Genomic DNA, 20,588 nt, shown 5'->3' on the forward strand with positions numbered 1-20,588 from the left:
TGATTACATGGGCAGGTACTAATGTGCATCTGAAAAGTGAAATTATTACTGGCATCATGCAGATACCGTAGTTTACACTGAGGAACTGTGTGTGCAATTCCTTGACCTCGCACAACTATTTCACTAATCCTGTTTACATCCTTTCACTTTAGATCTAGATCTGCTTAAGGATCATACATTGCCTTAATGATAGGACAATTAATGATAATGTTTAAACACCTGCGTGGGGTTCATATGGCAAAAGGTATAACTATGTGTTACTACAACATTAGTGCATAGCATACTGAAACTGTGCTATATGTATACACTACCTGTCATGTAGGTATTGCCTTAGCTTTCACGTAGTTTAATTAACACTGCATGTTCATTATTTCACTATACATAGTTAAAAGAAGGCATAAGGATATGGCATTAAAATGTTTATAGTCCTGCACATAGGGCAGGTACCAATACTAGTATATCAAGGCACACAGTAGTGTGTTGTGCGGCCCAAGAAGCCAGTGCTCCACACCGTGAGTATATTTACAGGAAGAAAGTAAACGCGATTTTGACACCTTTGTAGCTTCGTGATTCCTTATCCGATTGAAACCAAAGTTGCTACAGATGTGCCGGCTAGGTAGGGGAGTCCACGGTCCAAATTTGAAGAAAATCGCTCCAGCCATTTCCGAGATACAAGCGGCCAAAGTTTGGGTTTTTTTCTTCACTTTGTTTTTTTTCTTCTTCTATAGGGTCCGTAATGAAAAAAATCGATAATCACAAAATTACTCCCCTACTACATATTTCAACCTGTAGGGCATATCAAAGTATTTTTCTACGTACCAATAAAACTTATTTATCTTTCTCCATATGACGGGAATCGCGATTGTTCTGTGCTGGAAATCGTGAAAAATTGCTCGCTCTCCGGATGAAGCACAGGTTCCTTCCCATACTTGGCATATATAGTCCAGGTCTATACCCGATTATAACCCACAGCAGAAATAAATCGATTTGCTACTGTGGATTTGGTACGGAGCTACTCTTTGCCAAAAATTGGCCCAAAATCACGTATTTTTGGATTTGGAGCAACTCAGCAATCAACAAAAGGAAAGCCCACAAACCTTCAATATACAGCAATATAGTTTGGTTATTACTCCATGCAGAGCGTAAGTTTCATATGGATCTAAGCTTTCCTTCCATCAAACTAAGCGGCATGAAATTTCTTCCTAGCGTGTGTGAGACTAAATGGGAGGTGTGGCTGCAATAACTCCAAGTTTTAGTTTCTCCAGCAAGTTATTTAGGCTTCAATATCATGTTGTGATGACCTAATGGTATTAGTTTCCAACCAGAAATGGATCACCTGATTATGGATTGATTTTTCGTGTGCATTATAGCTATACATGGTTAGCTATGTACAGTAGTGGTATAATCCAGGAAAATTTCACTAGTATTTTTATCAACATCTGACTGTGACACCACTGATGAAACTACTAGAGTTAGGCACAGTAAAATTTGGGTCCTACCAAAAATGGCAGGGTTGTTTGCATGTAAGATCGAGATACTCTAATAGAATATTCATATAAACAGTTGTGGTATTTTAACGGATTTGAAGCAGACAGCTGACAATGAGTATTGCATACTATATATTTTTAGAGCCAACAAAAGTCATTTACATCAGTGGTATATATAGAAGTTTAGCTAGTTTGTACTTAATTTCTTCTTAAAAGTAAGGGAGGTATGTCCTCAATCTTATTTTTTTACAGCAGGCTACAGACAGTTACTCTGTACTATATTATATATATGAGCCTTTAATAACAAACAAGTAATTCAGATTTTCCACCCATAGCTGAAGGGTATTACTTATTTTTGGTTTTACCGTGAGAAACCGCACCAAAGGCCTGTTGGATAACTGTTATACCAACAGCCACAATGTATTGAGTGTTCTATAATATATGTATAACATGCACTTTGTAGAGCTGTTTATGCATGTGTATAGACATTCCTGAATTTATGTGAGGTTTATAAGTCATTTATATACATGTACTTTAGAAATCACATTTTAAGTCACATTTAAGGTAATAAATCCATAGTGGGAAGAGACAGGCCATTGAAACTGCATGTTATACCGAATATCACAAGTCCTTAAACTTATGACTCATAATAAAAAGGATATCTATAGTAAATATCTACATCTCACACATGCAATATGTACCAAATATATATATATATATATACCATACACAGTATATATATTTCAACATAAAATTGCATACACATCCTACAAGCAAAACAGAAATCTAAAAGCTTGCAAAATTAATTAAAATAGCAATAATTATATAGTTATGCATTTGTACCATTAAAATTAAAATTATAATTATAATGCATTGTACTTATTACTGTGCAGAGCCTCCACCAGGGAGTATAATTAAGGCACAGGAAAATTACAACTTTGTAGATATTTCTACCATTAAAATTTGACAATCAGTTTGTGTGATAAATATTTGCTTAGCAGTATACTACGTAGAAGGGCCTATACAAATCGTTACAATTATTGAATGTACAAAACTTACAGTTACAGTTAGTATGAAGGTACAGCTAATTAATCAAAAGTGTGAGTTGTGCCATTTAGTAGTGCAAGGTGGCCAATTCATAACAACATTTATTTTTGAAATGCTTCTGCAGCTATATAGAATCATTATTGTGGTGAATTGAAACTCCCAGTAATCTGATACTCTTGAGGTTTCTATCCAATTGCACTTTTACCCTGATAATTAATTCTTCCTGTTTATGGATTCTACTTTCTTACCAAAGAGAACATATTATAATAGAGAGACTGGAGACTGTTTACATGACTGCTCTATTAGAGTATTTTGATATTACACACAAAGAACCCTGCCATTTTTGGTACGACCTGAGTTTTTACTATTCCTAACTCCATGCTTCACTAGTGGTGTCTCAGTCAAATGTTGATAAAAATACTAGTGAAATGTTACCTGGATTATACCACACTACATGGCTAACCATGTATAGCTATAATCACGAAAAATCAAACCATAATCAAGTGATCCATTTCAGGTTGGAAACTAATACCATTATGTTCACAACATGATATTGAAGCCTAAATAACTTGCTGGAGAAACTAAACTTGGAGTTATTGCAGCCACGCCACCCATTTTAGTCTCACACGCGCTAGGAAGAAATTTCATGCCACTTAGTTTGATGGAAGGAAAGCTCAGATCCATATGAAACTTGCACTGTGCATGAAGTGATAACCAAACTATATTGCTGTATAGTGAAGGTTTGTGGGCTTTCCTTTTGTTGATTGCTGAGTTGCTCCGAATCCAAAAATACGTGATTTTGGGCCAATTTTCGGCAAAGAGTAGCTCCGTACAAAATCCACAGTAGCAAATCGACTTATTTCTGCTGTGGATTATAATCAGGTATAGACCTGGACTATATTTGCCAAGTATGGGAAGGAACCAGTGCTTCATCCAGAGAGCGCACATTTTTTCACGATTTCCAGCACAGAACAATCGCGATTCCCGTCGTATGGAGAAAGATAAACAAGTTTTATTGGTACGTAGAAAAATACTTTGATATGCCCTACAGGTTGAAATAGTAGGGGAGTAATTTCGTGATTATCGATTTTTTTCATTGCGGACCCTATCTTCTACTTTTTCTTTTCGCACACTTTGCAAAAGCTGCCATTAAACATGAATGCGTGCTCCAATCGGGCTGACATTTAGCACACTTAAAGGGCTCATTAAGGTGAATCTCAGTACCAAGTTTGGTAGGAATCCGATAAACATTCACGAAGTTATGACCGATTATTTGCGTAAAATACGATCGAAGGTCTGTCACGCCCACAAGGTAAACCGCTTGAAGGAATGAGCTGAAAATTGCTATGTAGGTGGAGTAACTATCGTAGGAGTGCCTTTTTGTGGTTTGAAAGGAATCCAGTTAAAGGCCATCGAGATATGACACAAAACCCAACCTGTGTCACAATTACGTGATCGATTTTTATGAATAAAAAAACTATTAGTTTTCACGCCTACCAGGCAAACCGCTTAGAGCAGTGAGCTGAAAATCGGTGTGTAGCTGGAATAATTATCATAGAAAGTCCTTGCAGTAGTACAGAAGAATCGGATTACAAACCACTGAGTTATGATTCCAAAGCCAACTACGTGTAGCATATGCGAGATACTCTAATAGAACAGTTACCCTAATAGAGCATTCAGCTACGTTTATAAATTACACCATTATAGAATTATACAAGGGCGTAGGAACGATTTTTAGAGTGGGGGGGGGGGGGGGGGGGGGCAAAGGCATCCAAAATCAGCTAACTATAAACTGATCAACACCCATGCAGGCTCACACTGATAGGGCTCCTGTAGCTCAGTTCATACGTGCGTTTATATATAGGTGTTGTGAAGTGTTATCACTAGCTAATAAATATAACCCTACAGCTATAATGTATGCACAGCTATCTGCTCACTCCCTATTCTACTAATGGCTGCTATACCTCCTGCACGTGCTCGATGCATGTAGATATCACGTGAGAAATCATGGTCACGTGAAGGTCTTTTCTTTATGTTTATTGTACAGTACCTCCACTACAAGGATTATAACATTAACAGTGTTATCCGCTAAGCGAAACATCATAACTTGAAGGAACTGGGTTATCTGCTGTAGCAGATTCCGACTGTGAGGATCACGTGAACCCCACGCCACTACTGCGTTCATGGCTGGCTACCCTTATTTACATATCCTTGCATGCTTCTCTTTTAGACAACTTGATAAATCAACTCTTCACCAAATTCAATAGTCAGTACTCAGAAGTCAGCAACTCCTGTACATTCACACACTACAATGAGACTGCCCTCTTAGATCTGTTGCTATCCTTCCATTCGAGCGTAAACTTTCCTATCATAATACCACTGATGTGGCATTCTTTCCACTATTTAAGTTTCTCACTGCACAGGCTCCAGGAAAAATATTTGAACAACAGATGTCACGTGCAAGGACTAATCATAAATAAAATTATAGGCACTTTTGGGTGTAACAGTGAATGGCTTGGCAGTTGTGGAGGACTCGAGGGGGGGACTGGTGATGCCAGTGCAGGTACGTGGAGTTGTATGGCTTCTCATATGGATGAATGTATTTCTGTGTATATAGTTTTGGCTGATTGTTTCAACCTGAGCTAGTTGGCCCCCAAAGTTGGGGGGCCAAAACATGCTTTTGAAAATAGTGTGGGAGCCATGGCCCCCCTGGTTCCGACGCCCTTGGAATTATATGACATTGCAACTTATTCTGTAGGGAGTTAAGCTACAAACAGTTAATCTTATAGACAATTCAGCTACAAGCAAGTCATCCTGTAGAGAGTTCAGCTACAAATATGTTGCTATAGAGATTCAGAACATTATAAGTCACACTGAAGAGAATTCAGCTATAAACAAGTCACCTTGTAGAGACAACAAATCACTCTGTAGAGAATTCAACTATTAAAAAAGTTACAGCGTAAAGGGTTCAGCTACAAAAAAGCTACCCAGTAGAGAGTTCATCTAGATCAACTACATACAAGTTACTTTATGTAATGTTCAGCTATAAGTAAGTCACTCTGTAAAGAGTTCAGCTATACAAACATGTTATAACTCTATAGAGAAAGTTATAACTCTATAGAGAGATCAGCTATAGAAACAATTAGTCATCCAGTAGAGAGATTAGCTAGAAGACATCACCTTATAGAGAGCTTAGTTACAAAGAAACCACCATGTAGAGAGTTCAGCTGCAAAACATATTACCCTGTAGAGAGTGCAGCTATGAACAGATCACCCTGTAGAGAGTTCAGCTAGAAACAAGTCACCCTGTAGAGAGTTCAGCTAGAAGAAGTTACCTTGTAGAGAGTTCAGCTACAAAGAAACCACCATGTAGAGAGTTCAGCTGCAAACATATTACCCTGTAGAGAGTGCAGCTATGAACAGATCACCCTGTAGAGAGTTCAGCTAGAAACAAGTCACCCTGTAGAGAGTTCAGCTAGAAGAAGTTACCTTGTAGAGAGTTCAACCACAAACAAATCACCCTGCAGATAGTTCAGCTACAAACAAGTCACCCTATAGAGAGATCAGCTAGTAGAAGTTACCTTGTACAGAGCTCAGCTACAAAGAAACCATCATATAAAGAGTTCCGCTGCAAACAAATCACCCTGTAGAAAGTTCAGCTACGAACAGATCACCCTGTAGAGAGATCAGCTAGAAGAAATCACCTTGTAGAGAGTTCAGCTTCAAAGAAACCACCATGTAGAGAGTTCAGCTGCAAACAAATCATCTGTAGAGAGTTCAGCCAGAAACAAGTTCACTCTGTAGAGAGATCAGCTAGAAACAAGTCACCCCATAGAGAGAGCAGCTACAAAGAAACCATCCTTCAATTACAAACAGATAACCTTTAGAGAGTTCAGTTACAGAAACAAGCCACCGTGAAGAGAGATCAGCTAGAAACAAGTCATCCAGAGATCAGCTAGAAACAGGTCACCCTGTAGAGAGATCAGCTACAAAGAAACCATCCTGTAGAGAGTTCAATTGCAAACAGAAAACCCTATAGAGAGTTCAGCTAGAAACAAGTCACCGCATAGAGAGATCAGCTAGAAACAATTAAGTCATCCAGAGGTCATCCTTTAGAGAGATCAGCTAGAAACAAGTCACCCTGTAGAGAGATCAGCTACAAAGAAACCATCCTGTAGAGAGTTCAATTGCAAACAGAAATCCCTATAGAGAGTTCAGCTAGAAACAAGTCACCATGTAGAGAGATCAGCTAGAAACAAGTCATCCAGTGATCAGCTAGAAACAAGTCACCCTGTAGAGAGATCAGCTGGAAACAAGTCACCCTGTAGAGAGATCAGCTACAAAGAAACCATCTTTTAGAGAGTTCAATTACAAACAGATAACCCTATAGAGAGTTCAACTAAGAAAGAAGTCATCCAGAGATCAGCTAGAAACAAGTCACTCTGTAGCGAGATCAGATAGAAACAAGTCACCCTGTAGAGAGATCCGCTACAAAGAAACCATCCTGTAGAGAATTCAGCTACAATCAAGTTACACTATAGAGGGATCAGCTGGAAACAAATCATCTTTAGAGAGTTCAGTTGCAAACAAATCACCCTGTAGAGAATTCAGCCATCCTGTAGAGACTTCAGCTTGTACAAGTCACCTTGTAGAGAGTTCAGCTACAAAGAGATCACCATGTAGAGAGCTCAGCTGCAAACAAATCACCCTGTAGAGAGTTCAGCTAGAAACAAATCATCCTGTAGAGAGTTCAACTAGAAACAAATCACCGTGAAAAGAGTTCAGCTACAAACCAATGAGAGTTTCAGCTACAGTTCAGTTATGTATGAAGTCACCTTATTAACTACAGTATGTGATAATCATCATTAAATGTTAAATATACAAATAATTATTTCATCAGACAAAAGCTATACACACAATTACTTCCTTTCTTCCACAATTCCTTGCAAGTTAAAAGGAAGCAGCATCAAAGCCATATGGCCAGCTTTGTGACTTGCAATACAAAAAGAAGTGATATCTAAACCAAAACAGCCAAGCTGTAAAAAAACGAGTGTGGCCCCCAAGGTGAAAAAAGATATGAAATCCAAGGTGGCGGCCAAGAAATGGCTGTGATGGTAGGTTAATGGCAAAAATTTTAATTACGACAATTCAGGTGAATTTGGTGCTGAATCTTTGGTGCTGAATCCTTATGGAGGACGCAACACAAATTCACCTGAATTGTCACAATTAAAATTTTTGCCATTAACCTACCATCACAGCCATTTCTTGGCCGCCACCTTGGATTTCATATCTTTTTTCACCTTGGGGGCCACACTCTTTTTTTACAGTTTGGCTGCTTTAGTTTAGATATATAGAAGGAGCTGCCTGGGCTACATTTCGTATGTAGCCGAAATGTAACCCAGCTAGCCGGGCTACATACGAAGTGTAGCCGAGCTACAACTGAGCAGTGATTATATAGATGTCGAGGACTAAATCAATTGTAGGGATTAATTAATACTCATGTGATTAGGATGCATGACTTGGATTTCACCATGAAAACCACTCAGACAGAGAGCGTTTTGTTATCCTCGACATCCTACTGGTTGCAAAACATTGGGCTAAGGTGAAAACTAGTGCTATATCAAGATACACGGTAGTGTGTCGTGCGGCCGAAGAAGCCGGTGCGCCACACCGTGAGTATATTAACAGGAAGAAAGTAAACGTGATTTTCACACCTTTGTAGCTCTGTGATCCCTTATCCAATTAAAACCAAATTTGCTACAGATGTGCCGGCAAGGTAGGGAAGCCCACATTCCAAATTTGAAGAATATTGCTCCAGCCATTTCTGAGATATGAGCGACCACAGTTAGGGGTTTTTTTCTTCTACTTCTTTTCGCACACTTCGCAAAATCCGCCATAAAACACGAATGCTCGCTCCAATCGGACTGAAATGTGGCACACGTACAGGGCTCATTAAGGCAAATTGCAGTACCAAGGTTGGTAGGAATCCGATGAACATTCACGGGATTATGACCAATTATGTGGTAAAATAAGATCGAAGGTCTGTCACACCCGGGTACTGATGAAATTTAGATGTCTGAGGGGTTCTAGATCCTCAAAGGGCTCCTTTGGCTACTCTTCAGGATCAGCACCAATTGACCTCATTCAAGTAGAGTCAAGACTCCCATTAATTAAGCAGTAACTCTTATTGTATTTTTCCTCTTTTCTTTGTATGTTTAATTTGTTGTTTCTATTTACGTATAATGAGTATCATCATGAAAGCCGGAATCAATACGGGCGCGCGTCAACTTTTAAAAATCGTTTTAAACAGATTGTGCAGTTTCCAACTTTCACACAATAACTAGAATTGTGTTAGAATTAGTTTGCTTCTGCTATAGACATGCTAGAAGTCATTACTCGAAGGTTCCATTTAATGCCCACTGCAAGAATGTGTTGTACAATCGTCTAAGCTGAACAACGATCATTTAGCTAAGCTGCTAAACTATTTTTTGTAAGCACTGTTAATATAACATACTGCAGTTTGCTAACTCTGGTAAATCGCTGCCAATAATGGTAGAATTATAGTCGCTTCGGAAACCAGTGACACTTGTACTAAAAAGGTTTGAATACCGCTACAACATGAAAATACTACAGTAGCTTACCTTTTAGAATGGTAAGGAAGTACTTCTACATCAGGATTGAACTAAACTGGATGGATTTTATTTACACACAACTTACCACGTGGCGGGCATTAATAGAACCTTCGAGCGAACGATTACTGGCATGCCTATAAACAGAAATGAACTAATTCTAGTACAATTATAGTTATTGTGTGACAGTTGGAAACAGTGCACAATCTGTTTAAAGTGATTTTTAATCTGTCGCGCGCCCCGATTGATTCGGTTCAATTCGTGGTTTCATCAGTACCCATCATGTCCACAGGGTAAAATCCTTGAAGGAATGAGCTGAAAATTGCTATGTAGATGGAGTAACTATCGTAGGAGTGCCTTTTTGTGGTTTGAAAGGAATCTAGTTAAAGGCCATCGAGATATGACACAAAACCCAATCTGTGTCACAATTACGCAATCAATTTTTATGAATAAAAACACTACTAGTTTTCACGCCTACTAAACAAACCGCTTATGCACCTATCAATGTTTTGCCCCACTACCCCCCCCTCGGGCATATATGAGGCTATAGTGGGGATTTGACACAGTCAAATGTCAAATGCCCCATAGTAGGGCAAACCTATCGTGTCAAATCCTCACCGTTGGCCCCAGTTGCAACGCGGGATTTGACAAAGCGAAGGAAGTTACAACAAAAAATATTTGGGTGCTTACTGAACATCGTCAAATGTCCCATAGTGGGGCAGCAGTTTCGTGTCAATTCCCCCTGTAAAGCCCCACTTACGCCCGAGGGGGGGATGGTGGGGCAATACATTGATAGGTGCATTAGAGCAATGCGCTGAAAATCGGTGTGTAGCTGGAATAATTATCATAGAAAGTCCTTGCAGTAGTACAGAAGAATCGGATTACAAACCACTGAGTAATGATTCCAAAGCCAACTATGTATAGCATATGCGAGATCGAGATACTCTATTAGAACAGTCACCCTAATAGAGCATTCACATTGCAAGTTATTCTGTAGGGAGTTCAGCTACAAACAGTTAATCTTATAGACATTCAGCTACAAGCAAGTCACCCTGTAGAGAGTTCAGCTACAAATATGTCGCTGTAGATATTCAGAACATTATAAGTCATATTGAAGAGAATTCAGCTATAAACAAATCACCCTGTAAAGAATTCAGCTACAACAAGTCACTTCGTAGAGAATTCAGCTACAAACAAGTCACTGCGTAGAGAGTTTAGCTACAAAAAAAGCTACCCAGTAGAGAGTTCATCTAGATCAGCTACAAACAAGTTACTCTATACAATGTTCAGCTACAGGTAAGTCACTCTGTAGAGAGTTCAGTTACAAACAAGTCACTCTGTAATACAAACAAGTCACTGTGTAGCTGGAGAGTTCAGCAACCAATCAAAAAACCACTCTGTAAAGAGTTCAGCTATACAAACAAGTTATAACTCTATAGAGAAAGTTATAATTCTACAGAGAGATCAGCTAGAAACAAGTCGTCCAGTAGAGAGATCAGCTAGAAGACATCACCTTATAGAGAGTTCAGTTACAAAGAAACCACCATGTAGAGAGTTTAACTGCAAACAAATCACCCTGTAGAGCGTTCAGCTATAAACAGATCCCCCTGTAGAGAGTTCAGCTAGAAAAAGTCATCTTGTAGAGAGATCAGCTGGATCACCTTGGAGAGAGTTCAACTACAAACAAATCACCCTGCAGATAGTTCAGCTACAAACAAGTCACCCTGTAGAGAGATCAGCTAGAAGAAGTTACCTTGTAGAGAGTTCAGCTACAAAGAAACCATCATATAAAGAGTTCAGCTGCAACTAAATCACCCTGTAGAGAGTTCAACTACGAACAGATCACCCTGTAGAGAGATCAGCGAAAAGAAGTCACCTTGTAGAGAATTCAGATACAAAGATACCACCATGTAGAGAGTTCAGCTGCTAACAAATCACTCTGTGGAGGGTTCAGCTAGAAACAATTCATCCTGTAGAGAGATCAGCTAGAAAAAGTCATCCTGTAGAGAGATCAGCTAGAAGGATCACCTTATAGAGAGTTCAGCTACAAACAAATCACCCTGCGGATAGTTCAGCTACAAACACATCACCCTGTAGAGAGATCAGCTAGAAGAAGTTACCTTGTAGAGAATTCAGCTACAAAGAAACCACCATGTAGAGAGTTCAGCTGCAAACGAATCATTTGTAGAGGGTTCAGCCAGAAACATGTTCACCCTGTAGAGAGATCAGCTAGAAACAAGTCACCCTGTAGAGAGATCTGCTACATTGAAACCATCCTGTAGAGAGTTCAATTACAAACAGATAACTTACAGAGAATTCAGCTAGAAACAAGTCACCGTGTAGAGAGATCAGCTAGAAACAAGTCATCCTGTAGAGAGATCAGCTAGAAACAAGTCACCCTGTAGAGAGATCAGCTACAAAGAAACTATCCTGTAGAGAAATCAGCTAAAATCAAGTTGTACTATAGAGAGATCAGCTAGAAACAAATCATATTGTAGAGAGTTCAGTTACAAAGAAACCACCATGTAGAGAGTTCAGCTGCGAACAAATCACCTTGTAAAGAGTTCAGCTAGAAACAAATCATCCTGTAGCGAGTTCAGCGTGGAGGAGGCAACGCAAATTCACCTGAATTGTCATAATTAAAATTTTCGCCATTAACCTACCATTACAGCCATTTCTTGGCCGCCACCTTGGATTTCACATCTTTTTTCACCTTGGCCCTTTTGGGAGTTGCACTCTTTTTTTACAGCTTGGCTGTTTTGGTTTAGATATTCTTTACCTGAAAATGTAGTCTACAAACAGTATAGCTGCTTAATCACATCACTTTCTCTATTCCTAGCTGTTTACACTACAAACTGCCTTAATAAAAATTAATAACATCATGAACACCCTCCCCCCTTAACGTCATGACGTTAAGCGTACCAAAATCAGTTTGGAGATGCTCCCTTACCCTGTAGGCGTGACAACATATTGGTGTTATTTTTTGTGAATAATCACTAATAACTCCTTGACTGCTTATCATATTCCAGCCAAACTTAGTACCAAGATGCGCCTTTATACTCCCTTTTTGTGTGCCAAATGTCAAGGAAATCGGATATTGCATTCATGTTTTATGGCAGTTTTTGTAAGTCTGTGAAAAGACGAAGAAAAAAAAGAAACTAAGCCAATTTTTGAAGTCTCATATTTCTTAAAGTGATTTTGCTAAAATTTGGTTTGTGGGGTGCTTACTGTCTTCAAATTAAATAAGTTTGTAATGATTGCTACATTCACTACTACATACCGCCATAGTGTGATACTTTTTAGATACCGGAAACCATTTATAATTTTTCAATACCACCCAGCACTATTCTAGAGGCCCTTCTCCTACTATTCTTTGCTTTTAATGTGGTGTAAATGGGCTGAACATACGTAGCTGAAAGTGAGGCATTATTGCCACTTCACTGTTGAGTTAGTAATTATTGATAGTTGGGGTGCATGTTCAGATGAAAACACTGGCACCATTCTTTCTTTTGTTATGGTATGCGTGGGTACAATAATGTTACAAAAAAGTAAAGAAACAAGGGATTATGTAAATGTCCACTAGTATATCTGCAGGTGTAGGCTACCTCCCTTGTTTCCCTACTTGTTTCTATGGCCCCTAATCAAACTTAAAATTCATAACTATTTTTCTTTATTTATCAAGACACACAGTAGTGTGTCTTGTGGCCCAAGAAACCGGCATGCAATACCATGAGCATATTGACAGGAAGAAAGAAACACAATTTTCACGCATTCGTAACTCTGTGCTGCCTTTACAAAACACTATGATTTTTGCTGTGGAGACACCTGCCCTTTTAACTCATTCCAAGTTACAATTCAAGTTGAATAAATACCACAAGTAAAATGTGCTAAAAGCAAACAGGTTACAAATACATTTTACTACTGCAATGGATTGAGACAGTAGGCTGACCCTACACAGGAAGCAGTAAACCTCATGTAGACTTGGGGCATGGGCTTGTAGTCATTACTAAACCATCAACACACAACTTAATTAAAAAATGCCAGAATCTCCATGTCTGGCTTCCCCTAAAGACTATGCAATTCATACAAAACTACAGATACCAGTTACCTTCAATGCTGGATATAGTAAACTATATCTAATAGCCATACCACGGTATGTAAAAATAAGGGTATACCGCCCATCACTACAGTCTACAATCAATCCAGTCACCACAGAAAATTTGGATGATTCACGTGCCCCAACTATATCAATTACCGAATCAAAACAGAAGTGGCCATTACACTTTGCTTTCAGCTATGTTCAGCCCATTACACAGTGAAGAACAGTAGGAGAAGCACTTCTGTAATCAATCCAGTCACCATAAGAATGATTTGTGTGCCCTAACTATCAATTACTGACACAAAAGTGGAACATCCATTAAGCTATATATTGTTCAGCTTATTACACAGCATTACAAATGAAGAACAATAGAAGCGCCTCTGCAATCAATCCAGTCAACACAGAAATTACGGATGATTATCATTTTACAAATGTAGGGAAGCTATCGCACTACTGTGGATCGAAACCTTGGGCTGTCAGCAAAATGAAATGGGACACAAAGGACGACAAAGGTAAGTCCATGATGCGTGCACTGCACGTACTGTGGTATGCCAAAAAGCACCTGACGGGCTGAAGCAAAATCAAACAGTGGAAAAATCAAGCCTGTATATAGCCTTAGCCATTATCGAGTTACTGTTGTCTGAAGGCATCAGTCAGTCAGCCAGCAGAAAATTCCACCAAATAAAATTTGTAGTAACTTCTCTGAAGTGTTTTTAGCCATTCTGGAGATACTTATAGGGCTTAATTCTGCCTAACCAATACTGCCAAGGCACCCTGAAGCTATTGTGAGGCTGATTTTTGTTCAATATTTGTTTGTGAAAAGGTGCTAGCCTCCATTATCCTTTATATAGTTATACAATGGCCACAAGTGCTCTGCCTGATATAAACGCACGAGCCTGAGGGCCATTAGGCCCGAAGGCAAGTACGTTTATACAGGCAGAGCATGAGTGCACGTTGTATAACTGTTATGTACCACTCACCTAATAGGTGGGGTGAGTCTCACAAGACAGCTGTAACACTTATAAAGGCCAGGTTTCTAACATCGATTGTGGGTAACCAAGCCAGACGTTGCGATGACGTCCCCCCTGCAGTACTGCAGCCACCTGAGATAATGAAAGCTAGTACGCTATGGGTTATATCACTAACCTGCATTTGCCGTTCGACTCTCATCATGTAGTGCTCAGCATGCCAGTGTGCCATATAGACTAAGCACCAGACTAATCACCATAGTGATTCTCTCGAGTGAAAAAAAGCAGCTAAATATAAACAAAACCTAACTACTAAATGATACTAGTCTAATTCTTACTATTTACACTGGCTAAACTCGAATCTGGTGGCATGACAAAACTGGTTCCCACAATCGAACGTAAAGGTTAGAGTATATTTGTTTTATTGAGTCATTGTCGAAGCGGACTACAGTTTAATCTGGGCTAAGATGGCACTAGACTAGTAAGGTGTATAAGTACGTTTATATATGTAGACTAGAGTTGTGGCCACCCGCGTTGGCTTTTTCAATCGCCATTGGCTGCTTGAAAACGTTATACGTACTGGTGACGTTATGGCCCACAATCAACCTTTACACGTCAGGCTATAAAAGAATTCGAGTGATCTGTGAAGTGTCTTTCCACCTATTAGGTGAGGTGTCGTAGTGGTCTTCGCCACCGGCACTTGTGCTATGCTGCACAAAACCGCAGCCAGTGCAATATCTGTATATTGCACTGCGGTCAGTGCATTATAACTTATAATGCACTCGTTGTGGTCTACAAAACCGCAACCAGTGCATTATAAGTTATAATGCACTCGCTGCGGTCTGCAGCAGTGCAATATACAAATTATGGCACTGGCGGTGCCTTTGAACTGCCCACGCAGAGTGGTACATATAAATATATACCACTTTAGCGTGGGCGTTCAAAGGTGCTAGCCTCCATGATCCTTATAAATATATACCACTTTAGCATGGGTGTTCAAAGGTGCTGCTCGGTGTTTAACTCACACATTGCCTTGGCAATATCATGGGAAAGCGGTTTGCCAATGACTTTGATGCCCAGCCAGTTCAAAGAAACGATACACTTTGACTCGTTATATTGAGCGACATAGAGCTTTGCATTGTGGGACTCGATTTTGTAGTGGTTGCTAAACTGAGTATATTCTTTAAGATGGACTAGTTATTATTATTATTTGGGGGAAAAGGGCAGACAGCAAAGCTGATTAAGCCCAAACAATTACAAACTATAAGTGCTGTTCAATCAAGTTTGAAAATGTAGCTAGAGTGTTCAGTTCAATTAGATGCGGTGGCAGTGAATTCCATTCCCAGATGGTTCTTGGAAAGTAGCTTGTCATGTAGGTGGTGGTATTTGTTGGTGGTTGGTTGTTAGTAAGGATAATGAAGGCACAAAATAAATGTTTGGGCGATCATGGATGCGTATTCCTACCCACCGCGTATCAGCCTTTGAACAGACCACAGAATGGAAAAACTACTACTGCTATGCTGAAATAGGTTAGTAACTTACAGTCCTAAGTATTTAACTTTAATATAATAACTTGCTTACGTATACTGTCCCAATAGCGAAGTTAGTTGGCTTAACTTAGTACAAAAATGATAACAATATAAACTCAATCCCACAATCGCAAGTTTTCTAACATAGCGTGTTGAAGCATAGTAACATATTAATGACGTTTTAATGTATGGACAACATTTTGATGGCTATTAGTCCACGCTTTTAAAACCACAATCGATTTTCAGATGCTACTGTATAAAACAAATGGGATGAGTTCTCATTAGTTCTTTCACCTATTAGGTGAGTGCACCCCAAGTGATATATATCACTTATACCACAGCTGCTTGGGATTTTGCCGACATACACACCCACAGCCCTCGGGCCACATCCCTCACAGCCGTGGTATAACTATTAAAAATAAATAAATAGATATGTGCATGCTTTTGTTTACAGAAATCTACAACTATGCATCCACAATGTACTCTCTATACATTACCACACTTCTGATGAACTCACACTAAATATAACATATCCCGTTTTATCAGTATTGTTACGAAAATGGTTTCTTTCCCTAACTGGAACAATTTGTTCATTACTGGGAGTTGCAGTCACATCCAGGTTGGGTAATTTTTCATCTTCACTACAATTGTGAGGGGAGGAAATATTTAAAATAATTGTAGCAATATTATATTATCATTACCTGGCACAGTGTAGTTCTAATTTTGCCATGAACATAGCCACTTCGTTGTTGGCTATGTTCAACCCGTTACACAGCAGTACGAATCAAGAACTGTTAGAAAAGCACCTCTGATATCAAAATAGCCACTGTGACAAATACGGATGATTTCCAATACGAAGGGAAGCCATCACGTGCTATTGCCAAATCAACACTTTTTGCTGTCAGCAAAGATGAATGGGACACAAAGGAGGACACTGGTAAGTCCACGAAGAATGCATTGTACATACTGCGGTATGCCAAAAAGCACCTGTAGGGCAGAAGCGACGTCGAACAGTGAAAAAATCAAGCCTGTAGCCGCCATTATTGAGTTACGTTTGTCTGAAGGCATCAGTTAGTCAGTCAGTCACTAGAAAATTCCATTAAATAATTTAAAAAAAAATTCCGTAGCAACTTTTGAAAGCGTTTCGGGTCAATCTGAAAGCTTGTTTGGGCTTAGTTTTACCTAACCAATACTGCCTCATTGTCACCAGGGGAAACAGAGGCTGTTTTTTTGGTTGATATTATTTTGTGGGCCATGCCTACTCCTTTGTGGTCCCTACTATACAGTAACTATCGTACTGTATGATATGTTTGTATATTTGTTTGTCTTTCTGCACCCACATGAGCAAAGTGGCTTATGCTAAAAGCAGGCAGCATAGAACCAGTATAAATTTCCTAGCAGGTAAGCTTTCATTTTGAGGTGGTTTTATTTGTGCCAACTTCAAAAAACAGGTGAAGCGAGTTCCTGAAGACACTATGAATGCCTTTCACAATTGGCTATATGGGCATAATACAACTACATAACACTGGCCTTGTAGGCTATGATAAATAATGAATTCCTTCAAAGAGAAAGGGGTGTGTTGCATACTTATGTACACAAAAATGAAGGGCAGCCTAGAGGCTTTCTCTAAACAATTTGTGTGTGAGACAACATGATAGACACACTACAAAACAGTTGAGAAAATTCTTCAGTGTGTAATTTGTAGTTTAAAGTGAGTTACGCTTCCTTAGCTAAATTAGTATGCTAAATTACAGTATTTACAAATCTAATTATCTAGCTGAATTAATAACAGCAATAGCATGAATATTAACTAAATTATATACATGATTGATTAATTACCTAATTAGTTAGAATGTGATAGTATAAATTGCATGGGAACCTGGTCTGCTGTATTGATGTTAGATGGACTAATAATATTCTGTAAAGTTTTTATTGAGTAAGATGACATTGTCTCTAGAATGACTTTTAAAGGTGGCAATTTGGGTGGAGACTATCAAGTTAGGAGTGATACTTACTTGATATAAATACATACATACACAGGAGTGCACAGCGCTGGAAGGCATAGTGTTTATGTACTCATGGCATCATCAATAATCCTACTACATGTACAGTCCAGCCCTACAACAGTACAAATACCTCACTGTGTAGGATAAGGTTGTTACAAGAATTTTGATACAAATAACAACAGTGACTCACACTAAATATGACATATCCTGTCTTATCAATATTAGAACGAAAATGTTTCCTTTCCCTAACTGGAACAATTTGTTCATTACTGGTAGTTTCAGTCACATCCAGGTTGGGTAACTTTTCATCTTCACTACAATTGTGAGGGGAGGAAATATTTAAAATAATTGTAGCAATATTATATTATCATTACCTGGCACAGTGTAGTTCTAATTTTGCCATGAAACGGCCAGGACTAATTTCTGTTCTCACTTTCACTAAATATTTTGTTGCTTTTGGAAGTGATAATAATTTAGGATCTAAACTGTATTGTTCATACTTGTGCACTACACATGCTTTACGAGGAAATCTCTGTAGTTTGTCAACATGAGGACGGGAAGTATGAGGCACAGGATGTGGTATAGCAAAACTGTCTGGAGGCATTGGTACTGTCTCTGGTCGAGGAGAACGTGTTCTTACAATGCTATGAGTTGCATGTTCATCTTGTAATGCTAATGGTTTAAAATTTGAATTACTGTAAGTGTTGTCTTGTTGCTGACCTAGCCCATCACAAGAACCAGCACTTTGAGTGATTGCAGATGGATTTATTCCACCTGGGATTTGTTTATCAGAATCTATTGTTGTGCTTGGCTGAAACAGTACAGATCTTTCTTCAGATAATGTTTGATATATCCCATGATTGGTTTTTCCTGTTTCTTTTTGTCTCTTATCAGGTGATCTCTCAGTATCAATGCAGTTTGCAGGTAAAACTGCAATATGTTCACAAACATTATCAATAGGATCAGTATCCATTGTCAATGGGGAATTGAACCATCCTATGTAAAGATGGTAAGTATATTCATATACGTACTGATCATACAGTATGGTAGTACATTATAGTTAGAGGCCAACCATGAGGATCTTTGTGATTTTATTTAAAACCTGAAGTGAAGCAGAGGGTGTTTAAAGCATGAAGATCTGATTGGGTAGTCTCCAACTGACTTAGAAATGCTGGAGGTGTTTATTTATACCATAATATCTTGCACAAAATGTAAACCCACAATCATTTTACACATTGTTATAAAAGAAAGATCAATGATCTGCTATGCCCCCTGAGGGAGGTATAGCAGAGCAGTGATCATTAGTGAGATCTGCAGCACAGCAGCGATCATTAGTGCAATGTGCTGTGAGTTGGCTCCCTCAACTGGAGATATACAGTACTATCGTACAGTATCATACAGTATGGTAGTACTGTATATTATAAGGTTTGGGCTTTTCTGGCCAAATTTATTACCCTAAAACCAGCCTCACAATACCTTCATGGCACCTTGGCAGTGTTGGTTAGGTATATTATAACCAAGCCTAAAAATAAAAGTGCCCTTAAATGCTAATTTCAAAAAGTTAATTAGTAGAATTTTCTACTGACTGACTGACTGATTGACTGACTATTGCAGGCAAGTGAAACTTGATAATGACTAAGATGATGGCTTCCCTATGTATGACGGGAATTGCCCAAGTTTTCTATTGAGACTGGCAGAGGTCCTTTTCGTAATGTTCTTTATTTGTAACACCGTATAATATAGCTGAAAACAAATATTATAATGACCACTTTGTTAAATTAAGTAATTGATAGTTGGGACATATGTTCAGATGAAAACAATAAGCCTGGCACCATACCTTCCATTCTAACATGGTATGCATGGGTCATTAGTCAAGTCATTAGGTCTAAGTCCCTGAAATTAGGTTAGGTAATCCTAAGGCTGCAGCACATGTTGCTGTCAGACCTTCAGTGCTGGTCACTGTAAAGTGCTAATAATAATAAATAATACTTAGTCATAATAATGATACAAAACGTAAACAAACAAGTATAAGGAAAATTTTAAGTTTGATTAGAGATCATATGTAGAAAAAAAGTAGTGAAACAAGGAAGGTCATCTACACCTAAAGATATACTAGTGGACATTCAATCCATTATTGACTGAAATACGGCTTTAATGTCCACTACGCAACCTCCCTTGTTACTTTTCTATGATTCCTAATCCCTTAAAAGTCTTATACTGGTGATATCAGGGATCACGGAGGTTTGCACTTTCTAACAAAAATTGTTGACCAGAAACCAGTCTCACAATACATTCATGCAAGGAACCTTGGCAGTATTAATATGACCCAAAATATTTCCAATAGATTGCTACAAAATTTTATTTAGTAAATATTCTACTGAATGAATTACTGACTGACTGACTAATGCCTTTAAACAAGCATTACTCAATAATAGCTAAAGCTACAGTCTTGATTTTTTTCACTATTTGGAATCGTTTCTGCCAAACAGCTGCCTTTTTGGCATGCCGTAGTATGTAAAATACATGTTCACAGACTTACTTTTTTCCTCCTTGTGCCATTTCTTTTTAAGGTGTCAATTCATGTGAATGCATGATGGCTTATCTATGCTAGAAATGGGAATTGTCTGAGTTTTCCATACTGGGGGCAGTGAGTGGATTGATTGCAGAGGTACTTTTCGTACTATTCTTCACTTGTAATGCTGTATAACAGGTCAAATGTAGCTGAAAACAAAGTGTAATGGCCACTCAACTGTTTCAGTAATTGATAGTTGGAACACATGTTCAGACATACAGTGGAACCCATTAATCAGGACACTTGAAAAT

General features: G+C 38.7%; 1 protein-coding gene across 3 annotated transcripts in view; it reads right to left on the minus strand.

The window, feature by feature from the left end:
• Positions 1-20,588, minus strand: part of LOC136269309 (uncharacterized) — a 74,240-nt gene that overhangs the window by 45,522 nt on the left and 8,130 nt on the right. For all 3 annotated transcript variants that reach the window (XM_066064859.1, XM_066064860.1, XM_066064858.1), the window contains exons 2-3: positions 18,140-18,761; positions 17,956-18,079 (exon numbers count right to left, since the gene is read on the minus strand). In XM_066064859.1, coding sequence (XP_065920931.1) covers positions 17,956-18,079; positions 18,140-18,738 — 723 coding nt within the window. In that variant the 5' untranslated portion in view covers positions 18,739-18,761. The remainder of the gene's footprint in view (positions 1-17,955; positions 18,080-18,139; positions 18,762-20,588) is intronic.

The sequence above is a fragment of the Dysidea avara genome, chromosome 10 (genome assembly GCF_963678975.1).
Source record: "Dysidea avara chromosome 10, odDysAvar1.4, whole genome shotgun sequence".
In the NCBI taxonomy this organism is placed as follows: domain Eukaryota; kingdom Metazoa; phylum Porifera; class Demospongiae; order Dictyoceratida; family Dysideidae; genus Dysidea; species Dysidea avara.